General features: G+C 40.0%; 1 protein-coding gene across 3 annotated transcripts in view; it reads right to left on the bottom strand.

Moving 5' to 3' along the window:
* Window positions 1-22,605, bottom strand: part of LOC102310091 (neuronal PAS domain-containing protein 3) — a 358,526-nt gene that overhangs the window by 101,838 nt on the left and 234,083 nt on the right. For all 3 annotated transcript variants that reach the window (XM_005941008.3, XM_014339622.2, XM_014339623.2), the window contains one exon: window positions 10,343-10,432. In XM_005941008.3, the coding sequence (XP_005941070.2) occupies window positions 10,343-10,432 (90 nt within the window). The remainder of the gene's footprint in view (window positions 1-10,342; window positions 10,433-22,605) is intronic.

Below are 22,605 nucleotides of genomic sequence, written 5' to 3'. Positions count from 1 at the left end.
CAGTGTATGTGTATGTGTGTAAGCTACTATGTACGTATGTAGCTTTTTGTCTTTGTTAGTGTCTATGTGGAATACACATGTATGCATGTGTTTGTTTGTCTTTATCAGGGTCCATGTAGAGTTTGTCTTCATTTGTGTCTGTACATGTGGTCTATCTCTGGTCATGTAACTGTGTATGCCAGTGTTTTGTTTTCTTGATTGTTTTCTTGATTTGCAATGTATTTAAGTAATAATTCTTCCCTTCAAATCTCTCTTCGTGACCTAGTGGTCCAGAGGAAGAGGTGTTTTTATTTGCTCAAGAACCATGGCTAAAAATGAGATTTGACAGAGTGATTGGAGTGAGGGTCCTGAGGCTGCAGAACAACCTGCCCGAAGAAATGAAGCTGGCTGACTCAGTAAATTCTCTTAGAGCTTAAAAGCACACACTGCTCTCTTTTTCCCAAAAGGCACAGATTACCCAACAAAAAAACAAGCTTTGTTACCTAAAACCAAGTCAACTGGTTCATAAAACAAAGAAGAAAAGCATGCTGGAAATCACAAAAAGGTAGCACGTAGGGAACAGACAGTACAAAAAGAAAAGGACAGCATTGTATATACCTGGGATTAACAGGGGCTTGGATGTGGGGTGGAACCAGAAACAGGCGAAAGTAATCAAGACAATCAAACAGACAGGAAGTAAAACCCAAAAGAAAACAATGGAGAAAACAGCTTCAATGACAGACCAAAAATGGAGACAAGACTCACATTAACATGAAAACAGAGAAAATTAACAGCAACAGGAATAATAGAATAACTGAGACATAAAAATTCAAACTTTCAAATGCTAAAATTACTGAGAAAAAGAAAGCCAAACACTACCATACTGACTTACATTTCAAAACTTGTCTGTTTCGTTGTATCATATGAAGCACTTTGGATTTACATCAGGTATTTATTTTAGTAAACTGATCGGAATCCTATATTTTTTCTTGTTCTTGTTTTGAAGGGTTTTGTTATCCTTCGAAATCCTTGATATGGACATCTAAGGGGCGCAGCTCTGTCTGTAAGCACGGAAACACCGGTGTGAAAGCCTGCTGTTTGTGAGAGGCAACCAATCAGAAAAAAGCTGAGGAACTGCAGCAGGGCCCAGTATAGGTTAAGACTAATCATAATGTAAGTTAAAAATTAAATGCAGAGTTGGAAATGAGCATTACAACAAGCATTACATTTGCATAACTCTTCAACTGGCATTATTGGACACTTGAGGGTTAAAACGCAAGTAGGACGTCCTTTTTTGCTCATCATTTAGAAGTTTGAAAATGTAATAATTAAAATGTATTTCTGAGAAAGTCAATCACTGGTAACAAACACTGAAGCACAATTCAACAGGGGCTCGTCTGTTTCATTCCTCTTGTACATATCTCTTTAGTTTCCCTGTGAGTCCACCCCCTCACACACACCGGCCACGCCACATCCCATCATCCCCTTGGTGTGTCGCTGTGGCGATTGTTTGGAACAAAAGGTGGAGGAAGCTCTCTGAGGTCCAGATAACCTCCTGCAGCTTCCTGTCAGCATGCTAATACGCCTCTTTTCACACCAGACAACAGGGTCACACACACTTACTCGCACACGCACGTCATTTGTACAGTGAAAGACCAGAAACCTTCTTTCTTTTCTTTTGGTTTGGTTTTTGTACTTCTTTTCACAAGTCACTCAGTGTCTTTTGTTGTTTTCTGGCCTGTCCCTTTGCTCCATCTTTCTTTCCTTCATTCTCTCTGCAAGTATCTATTCCCACTGCTATCCTCTTTCCCTTATGTTCATCAGTTGTTTTAATGTTTCATCCAGTTACTATATATGCATTATATTTTTCCTCCTCCTTTGTTCCTTCTTCCTGTACGTCATCCCTCTGCCCTTGTGCTTCAAGGGATTTAACTTCCCTTTCACCCATATGTTAAAGGCCATGTCATCAACACTTTTCATCTATCCCTCCATTCTTTCACAGCAAAACCAAAGCGTAATCTGTCCTCTTTGACCTCCACCCACTCTCACATCTCTTCATTTTCATTCCGTTTTCCCTCCTCACTGTAAGCATTTACATTGCCCTCCTTCTCTGTCCATCACATATTTAAGTTATCCACTTATGTCTCCTCTGTTCCGTTTTTTCTCTCAGTCCTCCTCCAATGTCATACTATCCCTTTACACACTTTAAGACTGAAGTTATTACAAACTTTCATCACTTCTTTCTCCTTCTCCCTCTTCAACCCTCTCTTTCACTCCTTGCTTTATTCCTCCTCCTCTGTTATGTTAATTTTCTGTTTTCCTTTGCTCTTTCATGTTTTCCTTCTATCATTGCTAGTTTGCTTTTGTTAAGTCTTCCCTTTTTTATCCTTCTCTATCCCTTTGTTCATCCCTTCATCCTCTAACAGGACACACGCATGCACCACATTTTATAATTATTACTGATATTTTATTATCAGAGTGACATGGCAGTTCTAGAGTCAGTGCCATCAATTATGAATAGAAAAGTGTGTGTGTCTGTGTGTGGAAGAGTTCACTGAGGTGGCTCAATTAGCTGTGACCTTCCTCCTGCCCATCCCTACCCCTCTTCATCATCACCACCTCCTTGTCTCCTCCCTCCTCCATCTCCCAGAATGCCCCTGTTTGACCTCATGCAAATGGCCGACCTCCCTGTCTCAAACGCACAAGGCAGAGAAAAAGGAGCAGCAAATGACGGAAGTAAGGGAGCAAGGAAAGGTTGAAGGGAATGAAGATGGGACAGGAGAAAAAAACTTATTTAAAATGGATTTTAAAACATTAAAAAAACATAATGAAAATTTGTAATGAATTCATAAAAAAGACTACATATTAAAATCAATTAAATTAATTTGCATCATAAATAGTCGACATGATAAATGAATTGCATTAAAATAAAACAATTAACTACATTAAAGGTTTTGTGAAAAAAAGTAAAATAAAGCAGTGATAGAAAAAATCATAAATATACATTAAAAAATATTAATATATAAAAATATTACACATATACAAAAAGAAAATTATATTAAAGCCAAAAAGAAGATGAGAACAGGATGAATGAGGGAGAGAGAGAGAACAACACTTTTAGAAGGAAAAAAGAAAGAAAAAGAAATCAGAATCATGAAGGAGAAAATCTGGTTTTATATTTAAATCAGGTGAAGGGCCACTATTAGGTGGATAAGGTTGCAGAAAGGTTGGACTAAAGACATTACTCAACTCAGCAAACACATTAGTAGAAAGGTGATTATTCTATCGAGGGTGGAATCAAGGGTGTTTTCAATTTAGAAAAGTAGAATATATGACATAGATGTTGAACTGGAATGCACAAGCATTGCTAATAAGGCACTTGATGACAGCGGGGAGGAAGAACTCCATTAAACAGGAAGAGACCTCTCACAGAACTACACTCAGGCAGGCGAAGCCAAAAAGTAACATGTTGTATTGTGATATATATGCACAAAAAAAGCTGCTCATTGCATCATGGAAAGTGATATGAAACCATCTTAGTTAAGTAGAAGCACATTTTCTGCTGGTGGATAATGAACTGTGTTTCATTTGGGTTTTCCTGTGTGTGTTACTCCTGTTTATATGGAGCTTTTATAGTCTTACCAACTACTCAAAGTATTTTTAACTACAAGTTACACAGACAGTGCTTTTATTTTGTAATATATCTATCTTCCATTGATGGCCAATTTAGAATCACCAATGAACCTAACATGCTGTGGTGAACTGTTGGAGGAAGCTGAAGTACCTGGGGAAAAAAACCCTTAGAGGTACAGGGAGGACATGCAAATGTCACAAAAGAAAGACCCCAATTGGGGTTTCAAACCAAGAACCTCATTGGTGTGAGGCACCAGTGTTAACCGCTGCACCAGTGTCTGACCAGCTCTGACTCCAGAAACCTCGATAAATACCTGACATAAGTAAATGCTGTAAGACGTAAAAATCAAATGCATAATCCAATTATTTAACAGAAGCACTTAACAGACGTGGAATTGCTTGTCACATAGATTTCAGAATCCATTGTCATCTGCTTGAAACAGTGATAGGCAGGTTAAACAATACCATTGTCCCAACACGTACATGTTACACCCAACATGTAAGGCTTATCATGTCAAAGTAGAACTACATATCAAACACATGTGTCTTTGTTGCATGTAAGCATTTCTAATATAATGAAAACCAGGACATTCATTTCCATAAAAGCACACTCAAAAACTGGTGTTTTCAATGTCCACGCTGTGAAATGTAACCATTAATGTTTTCAAATGTTTCCCACTTACAGAGTACCCTTAGGTTTCTTGGTCGATATAAGAACATGGTATTTTCTGGTATGTGAACATCAGTGTGGATGTTGAGAGACCAGAGGAAGGAAGAAGCAGACAATCTGACAGTCTGCTTTAGCTGCTTAATGCTAATTCATTCAATGTTCCCCCACAGACCAGCAGCCGCCCATTGGGAATACGGGTGGAAAGAGAGAGACAGACTGTGTGTGTGTGTGTGTTACTCCCAACCCGCTCTGAGGGAATGTGGATGGGAGTGAAAGAGAGCAGAGATCAGGCTCTGCCTCGCTTTCCAATGACCCTGTATTTGTGTGTGTGTGTCTGTGTGTGTGTACATATTTTTGTGTGAGTAGCATAAGTCTTATGTACACTGGTGTGTGTGACCTTCCATGAGTGTGTGTATGTATGCATGGCAGCAGGTCTGAACATTGGAGAGCCTTTTTAAATGACAAAGACAGAAACAAATCACTTCACACACCTCTGACACACACACACACACACACACACACACACAAACACGCATGTTGTCTGGAAGGAGACCAGCCCAATCCACTGAACAAAGCAATAAAGAGAGAGACTATCTGATTCAGACTCTATGTCGATTGCCCACCATATATCAGCGTAAAAGGGAGATTTAAAGGGTAGTTCCAGCTTTCTTTCCCGCTGCTTTCCACCACAATCCAATGGACCTACCAACATCATCTCATATCATGTTTTAACAGCATGTTGCCCTGCTTTCTGCTTTTTGTAAATGCATGTGTTTAGTTGTTTATTGTAATCTCAAACCCCGACTGTGAGAGCTGTGCTGCCAGGGAGAAGCTGACGCTACCATTTTCTTCTTCTTGTATAGAGTATAATGACTGGTGGCAAAACAAAGTTCACCAATATTCTCGCGTGCATGCAAAAAGAATACTATATATGGACATATCTAAGTCTATAAACTTTGGCCCTAAAAATTGTTGTTTGTGTGTGCATGTGCATACATGTGTGCCCTCCTATGCCGTTGCATATGCCGGCCTGGCATGAAGAGAGGCTGGCTGCCGACCACATTTGGGTGTAACGGGCGAGAATCCAGCAGACTAATTTGGGTCTGGCTGGGACAGCGCAGTTATTATTTTCCTCTGGACCATCAGGCAGAGGACACACAGCCATCTGCTGCACGCGCATACACAAACACACACGTCTCAATTATATCACTAAGAGGGCAGCTGCAAGCGCTGCCTGTCGTAAACACACACACACAACGTTTATAAGTACATGAACATGCACACATTATACTGTGTTGTTGGATCAACAGGGTGTTACAGAGAGACAGATTCTCCTGCTGGCGGCCTCTACAGAGAATGACAGGAAAGGGACACAGACAATGTTTCCATCCACCTGTTTCATGAGCATTTTGAATGAGGATGTGAAAAACTATGAAAACAAAAAGATGACATTGTATGCCAATCCCACCCCACGCCGCAAAAAAGTTGTTAACCTCTATGACTGCATCAATCTCTTTTTTCACTCTCTCTTAAAAAGGCGCACACAGTTAAATTCAATCCTGTCACAGGTGAAGAATGGCAGTATGTACAACAGTTTGTGAGATCAGAAACAAGTGTGAGATCAGAAATGTCACTTTTTTAAGCATTTTTTTCCGGTCAATTTTATCATCTTGTAAGCTATTTTGGTCAAAATCTGGACAAAAGCTCAACATGCAGAATCAAATTCAATTTAAAAAAAAAAGTTAAAATGGACCCATCTGCACACTTCCAGATCAAATCAAATCATTTTGATCAATTGTTGGATGCTACTAGACTAACTTTGCATGATTCATGATCTAAAATGCTCCCTCCCCTCCCTTTAAGATAATTTTCTTCTGATTGGAGGTCCCTCCCAAATAAGAGGTTTTAAAAGCTACAAAATCCTGCATTAAAATTCCAAAATGAGAAAAAAATATTAGCTTAAAAAAAGAAAAGAAAAAAAAAAAGAAGTATGAGGTGAAGTTGAGGGAGAGGTGGGATGTTAACTTTTCGCAGCAGCCATGTTTAATTACAGCTCCACTCTTTGTTAATGACTCTATTAATAGGCTGTTTGATTGGCCGGCCACGTCCCCCGTCTCCCTGACGAGACAGCAAAGAAACGAGTTAAACGGGTAAATCCTCTTTACACATAAATCTGCCTGAAGATTGTTTCAGCGCCGACCACCAAGCGAGAAAATTCATAACCTCGTCAATTTGTTAAAAGGCTTAAAAAAAATCCTCCCTCACCTCCTCGCCACCCAGTCATTTCTCCTGCACGCCACGATCTAATTAAAGTTGAAAAATAATTAGCGATATATTTTCCTTCCTTTAAAGAGAAAAAATGAAAAAAAAAGAGGGAAGGCCAGTGATTAAAGGAGAAGAGGAGGAAGGGAGAGCAATTAAGAGGATGGAGGTTGACGAACTCTGTGTACACATGTAGGATTACAGGGTGAGACTCGAACATAGCAGAGACAAGCTTGATCTCTCCCTCTCTCTCTGTCTTTCACTTCTTCTTCTTTTTTTTTAATCGGTGTGCCACTTCTTCAGCAGCTGATAAAAGCTGAAAGAACAAGATAACCAGCTCAGCGGAGCTGCCGGAAAAGCTTACGGGACCCGATTTGACAATTAATCAATTATTTGATAGAAATCATCAATCAATCTAAGTGGGGGGAATTAATCCAAGAGGTGGATAGAGAGAGATACAGAGACACAGTGATGGAGAGAGAGAAGAGGGGGAGTGATGTACCTTCTTCTTTAATTTGGTAAACTGATTGGCTTTTTTCCTTGTTTCCATATCTTAGAGCTTCCTATATCCAATTTACAGAAACAGAGTTTACAAACTAATGGAGAGAGAGAGAAAGGGAGAGCTACATCACAGATGGTAAATATGAGTTTCTTTCAACAAAACAATGCTCAGCTCAATTTACAGATATTGTAAATTGTGACTGTCAGAACATTATAAACGAAGACCTTCAGTCAAAGAGGCAACTCGGATTCATTATCAAACATCCTGAGCTCCATTAGTAACCTCAGACTGTACAGAGGTTACTCTGTAACATAGTTTTCAGTGCAACTGGGAATAGAGAAATAATACACATGCTCAAATCCAAGACTTAAACCTAGCATCACAGGACAGGAGACACAAAGTTATTGGTGTGTGATTTGCTCCAGTCACACACACTCGGGGTAAAGGTTGATACAACGTTGAAGATTACAATGACTGGACAAACCATAGATCTTTTTCTTTTTTTATGCATTGAACAATGGTTCTGCCGGATGTTTCTTTCCTGTTAAAAGGGAGTTTTTCCTTTATACTATTGCCAACCCCCTGGGGGTCATCTGATTGCTGGGGTTTTCTCTCTGTTATTGTATGGGCTTTACTGTACCTTACAGGAGTGTTTCCCAACCTTTTGGAGCCATGGCACATATATAGCAGAAATGGCTCGGTGTGTCCCCAGTATACCTTATTCGCTTTCTTCTGATCACTACTCATGCTAGGGCCTTCATCTGGGTTGGAATTTTCTCCAGGATCCAGGACAGATTGACAAAGACTTTTTCTTTTGCAATATTTATCTATTGCTATTATGCGCTGTGTCGTCTCACAACATCACTATTATGTAATTTCTTCTTAGTCTTCTTCTGTTTTACAGGTAGTTGGCAACCCATTTAATTAGAGCAGGTATTTGTACTGCCCTCTAGTGGAAGAGAATGTAATTGTTCTGGCCGTTACTCACACCTATCGCTTAGAGTACTAATCAGGTGGAACCAGTTAATCTTTCACGGCACACCTAATCATTTGGTTGGGAAACACGGCCTAAAAGTATAAAACACATTGAGAAAAATGTTGTAGAGATTTGGCGCTTTAAAAATAATATTCAATTTAATTGAATAAATGACAATTTCAAATGCCTAGAGTAAACTAGAAAAGACCCAGCCTAGCTAATTTAGACTGGATTAGTTGGTGGGGTTAAGTTGAATGCTAATTTCTCATAGCTGTGAATGTGAGTTTGAATGCTTGTCTGACTCTTTGTCTTAGCTTTGCCACCATCTGGTGACATGTCTGTTGTGAACCCTGCTTCTGGCTGGGATACCTGACTGGAGTAGGCTCCAGCACCCCTGCAACCCTGATAAATATAAGTTGAAAAGAATGGATGAATATAAAGAAATCCAAAGAATAGTTAATATATACTGAAGGACTGAGGGGTATTTGGGTTAATTTCAGCTTTTTAGTCCCATGACTTGTTAAGGAGTTATAGAATAAAAAAAAAAGGAAAACAATGAATCACAGCACAGCAATAGATGTCATGTCTATATACAGTTATAACATTTCCCGATATAATCCTTATATTAGCAGAATATCACACATCAGTGCTTTCCACCAACTGTTACATTCATGATTTGTACAAACACTTTCTGATCTGCTAGTGCTATAAGTAAGGTTTGGCTAACATTCTGAAAATTCTTCTTGTATGTTTGAGAGTTTCACAAATCTCTCAAGAGTCTTTTTAATATTCATGCTGCACAGACACAAGGACACAATCATTGTCAGTTGTTCTCTGAAGGACTGTACGAGCGCCTCGCCTTACAATCCATCATGTAAACAAGTAAACATCGGTTGCTGACCTTCCAAATTGATTGTTACTGCCTGCTACAGTCGTATGCAATCAGGTGTTGGAATACGTGTCATTTTCCTGCCTGTGCCTTAGGTGTCCCTCTGTACTTCTGAAGCCAAGCCAAGGAAGAAAATACTATTTGTGTCACTGTGTCAACACAAAGTTTAGGGACCAAGTAACAAAGATTAGGCTAAGCTCACAAAAAGATTGTGGTGGAAAAACAACATGCACAAGAAACACAGATTCTGTTGTCAAAGTGATAGACTTTTTACACCAAACAGCTAACTAGTGGGCAGTTTTCACACACACATGTCCCTCAGTGCGGTTTCAACAAATATGTCCTCTCTGTTTGCATGGGGGCCTGGCAGGTACTTCCTATAAAACCAACCGAATGTAGCTCCTTGTTGACGATTGGCTCTTTGATCCATGTCCCCTTTCACAAGTCTTTGCAAGTGAATTGAAAAGGGTGCTTTTCCTGATTTCTACCTGTTGTGCAGTAGATGGCGTTTGGCACACTGCTGAGACCTTTGTGCAGTGGTGCATTCAGGCACTGTGGGAATCACCAAATGTGGAACTCACCTCATTAATAACATCTTTTTTTTTTGTAAAGAGAAAGCTTAGAAAAATGATTTGGCCTTAAAGATGACAATACAGATCACAAAACCAGTTGTGTTTGACAGCTGATAGCTACATTTCAAAGCAAACACTGTAGGTTAATGAAACAAATTTGTTTCCTCTTATTAAAATTAAGTCAGCAAAAGCAGACAAACATGTCTAATGATGCTTTTTTTCCTTTTTTTACTCTGTATTTCCTGTTTTCATGAACAAATATTGGCATTTCGTACACAAGCTGACAGAAGCTACAATGTAAACAGGCTGATATGACAGTTTGAATCCTATTTAATTCAGCAACACACACACACGCACACACACACACACACACACACGGCTTGTCAATACAGACTTATTAGTGCCTCCAAGGTCGATGTGTCGACCTTCAGGATGGACGCCTGTCTCTATTAACAGGAACTGGGGGAAAGTGAGCCAATTGAGACACAGAGCTCGTCACCAAGCTGACAAAGTACAATGACGTGCCCCCCACCCCCATCCCAACACATACACACACATACACGGCAATAAAATATGCATTGTCGCTCGCTGCACAAATCAACAACCGTCCGACGAGCTGATGAGATTTTAAATGAGCCTTAATTTGTTGGGAATTGTCTTTGGTGACGATAGACGAGAGAAGGAAGAATGATAGAACAAGAGACGGACTAAATAAACACCAAGAGACAATCAGAGATAAAGATGGAGAGACAGAGAGAGAGAGACAAAGGATCAAAAACAACAGGACTGATCTTTGAGATGCTTAATGTTTTTTCTTGACATAGCAGTGACAAAACAGGCACACAGGTGTGCGACTTACCTGTGACAATCCCAGGTAGATGGAAACCGTCTCAGAGATGTAGAGGAAGCGCCCCTCTTTGTTTAGTGCAAATACAAACCCATCCAGAGACTGAAACAGAGAAAAGGAGAGGTGGACGTTAAATAGACTTCTCAAAAAAAAACTTTCTTGGGTACAGAGTGTAAATAAAAGATGGCATACGAGTTCATCCATTGGTTTTTTTTTTTAAATAAAAAAATTAAAATTGTGTTGATTTACATAAAACTTGAAACTGCTGATTAAGACAATAAACTCATCAGAAAAAGGTTTTCTGTGTTCATAGAGGAAGGGAAATGAGGGTCATTCTCTCACAGACTTCTACACAGTCAGAAATCGTTTTGCAGCCCCACCAGTAAAAAGAATGTCGATTTACTTTACTTCTTTCCTTCTTTCCTTACTTTAGGAATTAACTGCATATGCATAAAACATTTTTTAACCTAATTTTGCATGTTCACGATATTACTTTAGTGAGTTTCTCTTTTTCTATTGTTTTTAGTTAACAGCTACAGTGTTTTTCCACACTAGCTTTTAGTGGAGTTTTAGTTCAGCAGAATGACCTTGCTTCAAAAGCAGCTACCGACCCAACAAGTCAATAAAAGCCCATTAAAATGTAGCAGCTACAGCCACAATAGTCTTGATTGTGATTTCTTTTTTTCTTTTCCATCTCCTTCTTTGTGTTGTCTCTGTCACTTTCTTACCAACTAACCCCCCGCCCCCACTGTCACTTTGTTCTTGCCTAAAAAGATACAAATTCCCTACCTCTGCTGCTGTTAAACAATGGATGGTGGGGCTGTGTTCATGAGGAGATCACAGAGCAGGAAGAAACAGTCCAACATAACACAGCAGACGGAAAATAAAGTAACTCATATTTCCTCCTGTTGACAATGTGACAGCAATGAAAACAGAAATCTGACAAATTTTCCAGATGCCACTGTGACATCGACATCTTTTCATTATTCGTAGGTTGTTTTAAACATTTGCTTTAAGTTCCTTTATTAAAAACAAATCTCAAGATTTAGCTGACAAGAGGATTTAAAAAAAACCCAGATACATGGAAAAGTACGTCTCTCTACACACACACACACACACACCTCCACCTCCACAAAGACATCCAAGTGTGTCTAATGGTGTATTTCCGTGACGATCATGGTGCCACACTCGACTTCAGCAGCAAATCACACATGCAAAGATGACACACACATGCACATGTACACAAACGCACACACACACACTCAAGCAAATGCACGTCTGAGTGTGTCCAATGCTGCTGTTATGGGAAGATCATGGCAGAACACTCGACTCCTTGAACACAATACACTGGATCCAAGCGCACACAGACACACACAAAGGCAATGATACTCCAGAGGTCAGCCAGGTTAATTACATGTAGCGTCCTACTGTTATTGGTAATACACAGTTTCCTCCTGTGTGCACATGCATGTGTGCATGCTAGTGTGTGTGCGTGTTATATCTTGACACTAAGTGCATACTGCACGGTGTGTATTACTTTGGGAGAGAAAGAAGTGCAAGCAGTCTGAACCATTTAAAGGGATTGAAGATAACTGGCTAAACTATTAGGTACAGTCCAAGACAATGTGTTTTTTTTTCTTTCATTCGTTATTGTCACGTTATTGAGCATGGATCAAAGCTATTGATCCAATAAAATGATTTAACATAGAAATACATTAAACTATCAAACAGCTACCAGAGTGACTCCCATTTTGGATGCTTTGATACTTTGAGGCTTTTACATTAATCAGAAAAGAGAGACAAAGAAAAAAGAGACTTTTTGGATTTTGACAGTTCAAATGTCATCTGTGTAGCAGCTAAGTAGCACCTTCGGTGTGACTGTTGGGTATTTAATTTTCTTCTTTCTCTTTGTCAGATATAAAGTGCTATTTGGAGATGGCCTTTAACCTTTTATGCCTGGCTAATTATTCTAATGCTTACATGGAGGGGTGTGGGTATGTGTTGTCGCTGCACCCCCACCGCCTGTGTCCGTTTAGTCTGCCCTCTCAGCTAATGAGATGTTAATGAGATGTTAATCATCAGTGAGCCGCATCAATGTCCATCCATGCTGGGTTCCTCATTAACACACATCCTGACTCTTAGGTGTGCGCAAGCTTTTGTGTGTATATGTGCAGTTGGGCACATGTTTGCTGTGTTTCTCTATCTGTGTGTGTGTTGTCAGATTACGATCCAGATGGTTGTTCTCTGTTTTGATGCCATTCACTTTAAATGTCTTTATCCTCTAATAAGTTCATTATCCTTAGAAGACATTTAAACATAACAGCTAGCTCAATATAATATTGGTTAGATATATTAATCTGGTCCCAATAACACACAGTTTATGAAAATATGACTGGAACCTGTTTTTGTGCTTTGCATAGAAAACAGAAAAATATAAAATGCGTTCACACTACAAGTGACTAAATTGTAAAACGGACCATCGGGTCACCACTGAAGTGCTGCTCTTGGACTTGCCAGTATCATCTCTGGGCTTGTCTTCAAATGGACAGATAATTCCAAGATATGGTTTATCTCTATATGACTGTCTGATGCTTCAGCACATCAAGCACAACTCTGATTCATTGCACATCACAACCATCAAGCACTGGCATGTGCCAGGCATCAGTTTGTAGCTTTGTAGCGCCATTTTCCATTGACATTACTAGTAGTCAGTTGCCTCTGCATAGCTAGTGTGAAAACAGCATTAGTCACTTTGTTTAAATCAAACCAGCTGGGGTTATGAGAGCCTGTGAGCTTTGCATATGCTGATTTTGTTCTTCCTCATTTGATGGGATAAAAAGTGGAAACAATTTACAGAAGACATGCCTTTGATAAATGTGCACTAGAACAAAGATGACTGAGACTTCGTTTTGCAGAGACACTACTACAAAGAAATGGAAGTCAGACAATCTCCAACACTGTAATGCCACAGATGTTGGTCGTTCCTTCTTTCCCTAAAAGCCCCTCGACATTATATCCGCGCCAGTCCGGTGACTGGAACGATATAAGCTCATAGTTGAGCTTTTCAATAGTTTCAAATGTGCGATGGCAGACATCAGAGAACAGTCCAAGAATAGGTTTAAGAAGCTGGAGATTTGCATAATCAGATTTTACTGATAATTCTATACATGAAGTTTTAATAATCAGGCCGTTATTGGAATAAAGCTCTTTCCATTCACATGGCTAAGGGTTTGGCCTTGTTACCATTATGTAACAGTTTCTTGGACATACACATATACCGGCAAGAATGAATAAATGGTCATGGTCCCCGTGCCTGCCCTCACAAGGCTACATTTGTGTTTTTGCTTTCTCTCTCTCTCTCTCCCCTACCTCTCTGCCTGGGCGGAGCTCACTGCTGGCACTGGATTTCCCGACTACTATTTGAGGCTGGGCCACAGATCTTCTCATCGCTGGATGATTGCGCTACTAACGTTAGTCTCTCTTCCCAGCTCCCGTGGTCTTGTACCTTTACACCCTACCTTCGTGACTTGTGAGTGATTTTTCCCTTTCTTGTTCCAGTTTACCTTCTCGGACCTGTGACCTTCCAGCTGTACGAACGTGTGTGAGTTGGATGTGAGGACGTGAGCGAGCGTGAGAGAGAGAGCCTTCCCCTAATCCCTTGGAACCCTGGATTTTTCTCCGTCACTGTATATATTATCGCACTGGTGTGTAAATAAACGGTGCTCTGAGACGTCGACCTGTTCTGCGCTTGAGTCCCTGCTTTCAGATTGTGACAGTTTCTTTCTTTCATCTAATTTTTACTGTGGACCTATTGCAAAAAAAAAAAAGAAAAACAAAACAAAACAAAAAACCTTAAAATTTCTATAATCAATAGTGTGAAAACACAAACTTTCCTGTCATTTGATTGTTTATCAATTACTCAATTACTGTGGTGTGGTATAAATGCCCATGGGGCAGATCTTTATCAGCAGGAAGCACTATTAAACTTGCAAATTATGGTAAAAGTTCTCATTTTTTCTCTCCTTCGTATATTCCACAGCCATCGAAGTCTTTGCCAAGCGGATTCTGACCCACAGGCCTAGTGTGTGACACCCCTGCTCTAGAAAAACTTTCTTTGTAATGTTCAAAACTATGTAACAACCATTAAATTCACAGCCTTAGATGAACCATAATGAACAATATGTGTGAAAAGTAACTATTAGAACCTATGATACATCTACTTTGCTCAATTTTGTTAACAGAAGTCTTGTTGAGAGCCAGTGAATGGTTACTATATTATAATATACATGCTTAAATAGTTCCTGAAAAGCTAAAGGGGTCTAATAAACCTAAGTAAAGCCATAATTGGTTGATAGTTAGTCCCCATTTTCTTCAGCGAAAGCTGCTGAGGTTTCTTGGAAAATTGTGACACAGCTGGTACGCCTCTGTCTTTTTGCCCCTTTATACAAACACAAGCCAACAGGGGGAAAAGGCTGAGATGTGGAGATAATCACAACCTGTGTTTTTCTTTTTACAGTTTTATCATCTTGTCTGATTGAGGTCCAGGTTTAGCAACAAGCAGCTCCAGGTGAAGGAACGCAAATCTGCCCATTTCAGAGGGATTAAAACGGATTAATTAGAATTGGAAAAGCGAGTTGAAAGGTGGAAGCACGTGTGTGTGTGTATGTGTGTGTGTGTGGGTGTGTGTAAATTATGCTGATATGAACTGATGTAAACACTCACACAGACAGATATAGATGTGCTGTAAACAAACATAACCTTGCTGACTGCTTTGTTAAGTCCCCGGTTGCCTCCCAGAGGTTAAGCAGGCCTCTGATTATTAGAGCTCTGAATCCAACCAGAGCACAAACCAAATTTTATTTTTCTGCTGTGAGCTCGTGGTTTTTCCCTCAGCTTCCTTTGGTTTACACCAGAAATTATTTACAAGGTCGACAGGGTCTTGAAAGGTCGGTGAAAAGTTGTAAGATGCACAAAGGTCAGTGTAAGACTCAGAAAGCAAGTGTTTTCAAGCCTCACTAACTGACATTTTCAGCATGAATAGATGCCATAGTTGCACACTGCTGTTAACTATAACTACTCTTTTATTTATTGTGAACAGAGGGAAGCAGCTGTAACATGCAAGGAGGTGTTATTTTTTCATGGCAGAGTGTGATTGGACTACAAACCTGAATGGATATCAAAATGAAAAAGAATATAAATAAGCCTGTAAGAACATAATAACAATCTCACATTTAACCCTAAACCTCATCTGTAGCTTAAGCAGCAATAAGACTGGACTGGAGCCTGTAGGGCATGACAACCATTCACACTCACAATCACAGCAGTTAACCTAACACAACTGCATTCAGACTGTGGAGCAAGCCCACACAGAACGTGTAATGTCTGCATGAGGAGGGTGCAGCCAGCCCGTGAAACCAAACCCAAAATGATCTTGCAAAAAGACAACAGTGCGAACCACTACACTGCCAGGATGTCCTATCCAAAACTTGATGAGATCCACACCCACACTCTAAGCCAAATTCAGGCTTCATCAGACAGATTTGAGCTCTACAAACAAGACTAATCCAAAGACACTGAACCAGACAAAGACAATGAAACAACAGTGTAACCAGGATGAGCGACGCAGCCATTAGATGCAGTATCAGCTGACCTCAGCCTGTTTGCAGGGATATTGTTTTTCCTGGCCTTTGCTGTTTTCCACTTGTATTTGCATATTAATAACACATGCAGACACAGTGGGACCGTAGACCGTGTGTGCACTGTCTGGTTGGTCTATATGACTGTACATATGGGTATGTTTGGGCTCTAGCTTGTTAATATTTTATTTTTCATAGTTGTGTGTGTGTGTGTCTCTGTGTGTGTGTGTGTGTGTGTGTGTGGATATGCATCCAGGACTTTATATCTACATGCATGCGCAGTGCAGAAAGACCAAGGATGAGTCTTAAGCACACACACACACACATACACACACGCGCGCGCGCACCTCTTTACAAAATAAAGTAACAGCACATCCAAACATGTAGAAAACACAAGTACGAACACACAAGGTGGAACTAAATGGACATTACGGCAGAAGTCACGCACTAAGGCACACATACACAGAGTCATTGTCTCTATCTCTTCTCCTCTCTCTCCCTCACACACACATGCACACATATACAAACACACGCCCTGTGGCAGCAGTCCGTGTGTGTGTCTCTTTATGAAATCACAGAGGGTCTGACCGCCTCATAGTAATTATGCTAATTGCCTGGATGCCCTTGCCTTTATTTATGCAGGGCTGCTAAGATAAATAAAAGGAAATTGCTTTGGATCTAACTGTATTCATTTCAGCATGCTAACTAGAACACTAACTCTGCTCTCTGAGTCTGTGTGTGTGCGCAGCAAGAGAGCAACGGAGCAAGTGAGTAGGGGGGTGAGGTGTTCACAGATTTGTTTACCCTTCACAAATTCTGCAGGTAATTGCAATTTTGATTGTATATTTATTTATTTTGCTCCGTGTGTGGATGGATTGTATTGATGCTGTGTGTGTGTGTGTGCACTTCCTGTCTCTCAGTCATAATGAAATGCTTTGTTCTATTAACCAGAATATAACTGTCTGAGAATCACAGACTGCTCTGAAGTGAAACTAAAGCTCCTGAACAAAACGATCATAAGAAGTGCTCATTTTAATATGCAGCTGAAGGAATTTAAATTAAATACTTGCGATTTAAAGATTTATCAAGATGTATCTAGTGCAAAATCCTAAAAAAGCCTCCCAACATCACTGAACCACTGCAAGATCCAATGCGACCCACCCATATGCCTACTTTGATGCAATTTCTAACTTATCAGGTGTCATATCTGCTGTGTTCCGATGTTGGCTCTGTTCTCTGCAGGATTATTCTGCTGCTGTTCTGTGTAGCATGAAGATGGAAGTAAGCATGTGACTATAGTCGTCCAGATTGCAAAACCTATATACACCAATGATAACACGGATAATAACATTGCGATCACTGACAGGTGAAGTGAATAACATTGATTGTCTCTTCATCATGGCGACTGGGTCAGAGCATCTTCAAAACTGCACGTGGGGTACAAAGGCTGGCCCATGTGGTCCAATAAAAACAGACATAGCCACGAAATGTTCATGCTGATTCTGATAGAAAGGTGTGAGAATACACAGAGCATCACAGTTTGTTGCATATGGGGCTGCATAACCGCAGACCATTATTATCCCGTGCCCAACAATGGGCAGAACCGGACCACAGAGCAATGGAAGAAGGTGGCCTGGTCTGATGAATCATATTTTCTTTTAAATCGTTTTGATAGCCAGGTGCATATTCATCACCTACTTGGCAAATACCTGGCACCAGGATGCACTATAGGAAGAAGGCAAGCTGGAGGGTCAGCTTGATGGTTTGGGCAATGTTCTGCAGGGAAACGTTGGGTCCTGCCATCCATGTGGATCTTACTTTGACATGTACCACTTATCTAAGGATCAATGCAGACCATGTCCCTTCTTTCATGGAAGCAGTATTCCCTGATGGCTGTGATTTCATACTTATCTACTAATCAGGCCATAAAGTGAAATGAAATGGTTTGAGGAGCACAACAATAAGTTTGAGGTGTTGACTTAGTCTCCAAATTCCCAGATTTCAATTCAACAGGGCAACTGTGGGACATCCTGGTCCAATCCATGAAGGCCTCACCTCGCAATGTACAGGACTTAAAGTATCTGTTGCCAACATCTTGGTGCCAGATAAAACAGCACACCTTCAGGGGTCTAGTGGAATCCATGCCTTGAAAGGTCAGGGCTGTTTTGGCAGCAGAAGGGAGACCAACACAATATTAGACATGTGGTCAAAATGTTATCCCTGATCTGTGTATGTAACATTTAAAAAAAAAAAATTCACAGAGGCATAATGAAACAGCTTTGTTTGTCTAAAGTACGAAATGCAAGCACAAAGTATTCTCATTTTAAAGTAAATGCCATATTAAATACATAATAATAAAAAAGGAAGTTAGACGTCCAGATTGTGATTCTAAGAGCAAAGACTGAAGATAATGCCAACTTGTTTGTTCAACAGTTTAATGCACCTTCAAGGTGCCCCATCCATGTCTTGCTATGTAAGGTGGGTCTAATAAAATCAGTCTCACACTGTGACAGACTATACAGTATCAATTTGAAGGTGTCAGACTGTGCCATGAACACAACAGTGTATAACAACAGATGAACATTATCCGCTTATATCAGCCATCTGTGCTGTTCTTTTGTATTCAAAATGAGGATTCACAAGGTTCCATCATTTCATTTTATGTGCGTTTCCCCTCCCAAACTTCAGATGTAATGTCACTCAGTGTATGCTGATTGGTTGGTTCATAGATTTGCATCATAGCAGCTGTCACACAGTGTGAGTCTGTCCTTAAATTTCTGACAGTCTGAATTTTGCTGCGGGCCTTTTCGGTCCACCAGAAGCTCCATATCATTCATTACTGGATGTGCATGATCTCATGTCATCACTATTTGGAAACACTGTCCACAAATTGCACCATGATTCTCTTATGACCAAGTCTGATAGTTTGTACTAACATTTCCTGCTACCCAAATGGTGAATTTGGGCTGATTTACATCGTCTAATCACCTTCCTGCAAACCTAAGTCAAATGCTTGAAGACACATGTACAGAAATTGATAGAACTGCAGATAGAAACACCCAAATGTTAGGCCACGGGTGTTAAAAAAAGAATACCACTTGATGCACAGACACACACACAGACACATGCACAAACACACACACCCACAAATGTCCTAATCTGGGTGTTCAGACAGTAAAAGAAAGAATTGCAATTGATTAGTGAGCACTGCTGAATGGCTCGCTCCCTCTGCTTTCCACCTCCTGCAGATTACTGCATCGATCGCCTTCACACACACACGCGCACCACACAACAGATGAGGCCATCTTTTAACCATTCAGAACAGCGGTTTAAATGTTACTGTCTAGCTCTCTGCCTCTTAATGACAAATGGAAAGACTGTGTGTGTGTGTGTGTGTGTGTGTGTGTGTGTGTGTTGTGTGTGTGTGTGTGTGTGTGTGTGTGTGTGTGTGTGTGTGTGTGTGTGCGTGTGTGTGTGAGAGAGAAGGAGGGCAAATAAATTGTAGGATAAGACAGAGAAATGGAGGGAAAGGGTGATGTATAGGAATGACAAATAAAGAAATCAAGAAACAAAGAGAAAGAGGAAAATGGAGGGCAGGTGATTAAAGACAGAGAGAAAAAAGACAATCAAACGTGGATAAAAGACAAACATATTGACAACACACAGAAAAAGCAAAAGTGAAAATTAAAAAGTAATAACAAAGCTGATTAAAGAGGCAGAGCTAAAGTATTGAAGACTGAACATTATACCTATTGACTAGTGTGATACTTTGACACACGGTTTTGAATCCATGCCTCCAATCGTCTGTCTTTTCCAGCAGATGTTAAACCTGGCTGTGGGAATTTGCTCCCATTCAGGGTGATGAGGTCTGGATCACAATTTTTGTTGTGGTTATTCCCAAATGTGTTGGATGGGGTTGAGGGCGGAGCTCTATGCCCAGCAATCACATTATTGCACTCCCAACTATGAATAGTACTTTATCTCTTTTACATCTATAAGAACTTGAAATGTTTTGTTTACCCATCAACCAAGTCCAACCATATGCTCACTTTGTGGCTCTATAAGTAAGTCACCTAACTTCCGCCATCAATTTTGTCATTATTGCTGTAAACACTAGAGTGCATGGAGTATTGGTTATATATACTGATGCTGACTGTAAGGTCCTTGTCAGTACTCTCGCGGCAGCATTTTGGATGAACTGAAGGCTTTTCATTGTTCGTCATTATTATTAACTTGCTAATAATAACAAACATACAATCAGTTCATAAATGCATGAACTACTTCTTTAGCATCACTCTGAGAGAGGATGTTTCTAATTTTAGAGATATTGCACGAATGCAGGAAAGCAGTCCTACATATTTGTTGAATATGCACAGTGCAGGGCATTTCCTGGACAAAAAGATTTCAAGATTTCTCACAGTGTTACTGGAGGCCAAGGTATTTCAATCCAAAGTAAGCATTTGGTTAGACACTATGTTTTTTAAGACTTACTACATAGTTTGAAGTGAGTGACTGGTTTTAAAATCATTGTGTGTTGCAACATTAAGCTGTTCTTTACTTTGTACCATGGAGCTTAAGCTAGAAAAAGAAAGACTTTTGTGTCAACATGCTTTTGGTTGCAGAGCAAAAAAAGAAAAGAAAAAGTGAAGGAGAGTAATGTACAAAGAGAGAAATGTGGAAGAAAAGTAGTGCATTCTGTAGGAAAAAACACACAAACTGGAGAAAAAAAAGAAAAAGATGCAAACCAGTTGGAAGAAGAAGTGCCATTCATGACAAACAGAAGAATAAAGACTAGTCAAACAGAAACAGAATCACCACAAGGAATGAATAACAGGGGGAGATTAATGGAAGAGAAGGACATTGACAGATGTGTTATTAATTGCAGGGAAGGGTAATACAGGACTGTTTCTTTATAACCAGAGAAACCAGTTAGAATGACTTTTGCAATGGAGGAACTTCCTGAATGTATTTCATCAGTCTCTTCCTCTCAAAGTTTTGTTTTTGTGAGGTAACAGCTTGACTGTGTCCACATTAGAAGAATTCAAAATATAAGTTAATGTTTACAAGAGTGTGTCTGCATGCTTTGCGTTTAGCATATGGCTTTTTTTTACAGTCTGACACCTCTGGGTTTTAAAGGAGCAGTTCCCTCGTTTTATTCCAGTTCAATCCCAGTTCTCTCATTAACAGCAACTGGAACAACTGGAGCAGCAGACACTCAGCTGTATGGTGATAATAAAAACCTCCCTCTCCCAGTGCCTGTAAACAAAATATTTGTCTGGTTTCATTTTTATCGACTGCCTTTTTTAAAGCAGCCTGGTCAACTGAACATTTGCCAACTGACAATAATGTGTTATATAAAAAAAAGATCTTCTGCTCATTTCTGTTTGGCACAATTTATAGAAAGTTCATTCAGGTTCCTCGCTAATTCGGGGATGTGTGCTTTTCTTAGTGGCTAAAAAATGATTGGTGGTCCCTCCCTTTTTCATTAATTGGTCAAGATTGTGGACTCAACATAATAAATGAATTGAAGATGAACACATCGATTAGGGAGACTTAATCTAGAATAATCAATGCCATAAAATTGCATTACAGCAGTACTTATTCTACTAAATTGTGGCAAGTTTGATTCATAAAGATGTTGTCCCCCTGTTGTTTGACAGTTTGTATATGCCATATGCAGTGTGCCAAGACCACTTATGAATTGATTTTACCATAAAGAAAAAAAAATCCTGTGGTCCTTTCAATTAAATGGAAAAAAAAATACAGTGCCTAAATATTATGACTATATATCAGATCTGAGATTTGTAAACTTTAGGCCTAAGATTGGCGGGTTTGAACTTCCTGTTAGAGAGCTGAACTGCTTCCTGTCCAACTAATGTACTGACAAGCAGCATCAAGAGCCAGGCTGACATTCTGCCTGCAAAGGTCAACACACACTCAAATGCATACACTTATAAGGGCAGCACACTCAAACTGATGAACACACAACATCTTGCTATCATTGCCAAGTCCAAAAGGTCAACTTCACACTGATTGGTGATAGAACTATCAAATGAACCAATCAATACCCAGGAGGAGCAGAAAGAGGTGACGGCGGAGGGGGGAGGCTAAAGGCAGAGCACTTAGGATGCAAGCCTATAGAGAGATAGAATGGGCTACGGAGAGAAAAAGCTGTCGGTGGGATGCAAACAGAAGGAGAAGACATAGGTAAGAGAAAGGGAAAGAGAAACAGAAACACAAAAAGCAGGCATGGACACAGAGGTGAGGTAAGGAGATAAAGAAGTGCAGGAAATGGGAGGAGGAATTATCACAAAGGTCACCATGTCAGTATATGAAAGCAACAGGAAAAGTAAAGGGGAAGCTTTGGCTTGAGAACTGAGGAGTTAAAGAGATGGACGGAAGAGGTGAGGGATGACAACGGTTCAGAAAGGTCAACACATGTCAATACTGGAAAGAGAGAGAGATCAGTACGTAACAAAGACAGCAAAAGTTAATGCATGAAAAATGAGATCCATGTATTTATGCAACAACAACAAAAATACAGTGGTATGTCTTTATTCAGGTGACTGTGACACATGACTGAAAAATATGCAAACAGGTTTGTACAACTATGTCCAGTATATCTATATCTATATCTAT

The sequence above is a fragment of the Haplochromis burtoni genome, unplaced genomic scaffold (assembly GCF_018398535.1).
Source record: "Haplochromis burtoni strain Fernald_Lab_line unplaced genomic scaffold, NCSU_Asbu1 Contig_288, whole genome shotgun sequence".
NCBI lineage: Eukaryota > Metazoa > Chordata > Actinopteri > Cichliformes > Cichlidae > Haplochromis > Haplochromis burtoni.
The sequence above is the reverse complement of the archived record's forward strand: the minus strand, read 5'-3'. Positions and strand labels throughout refer to the sequence as shown.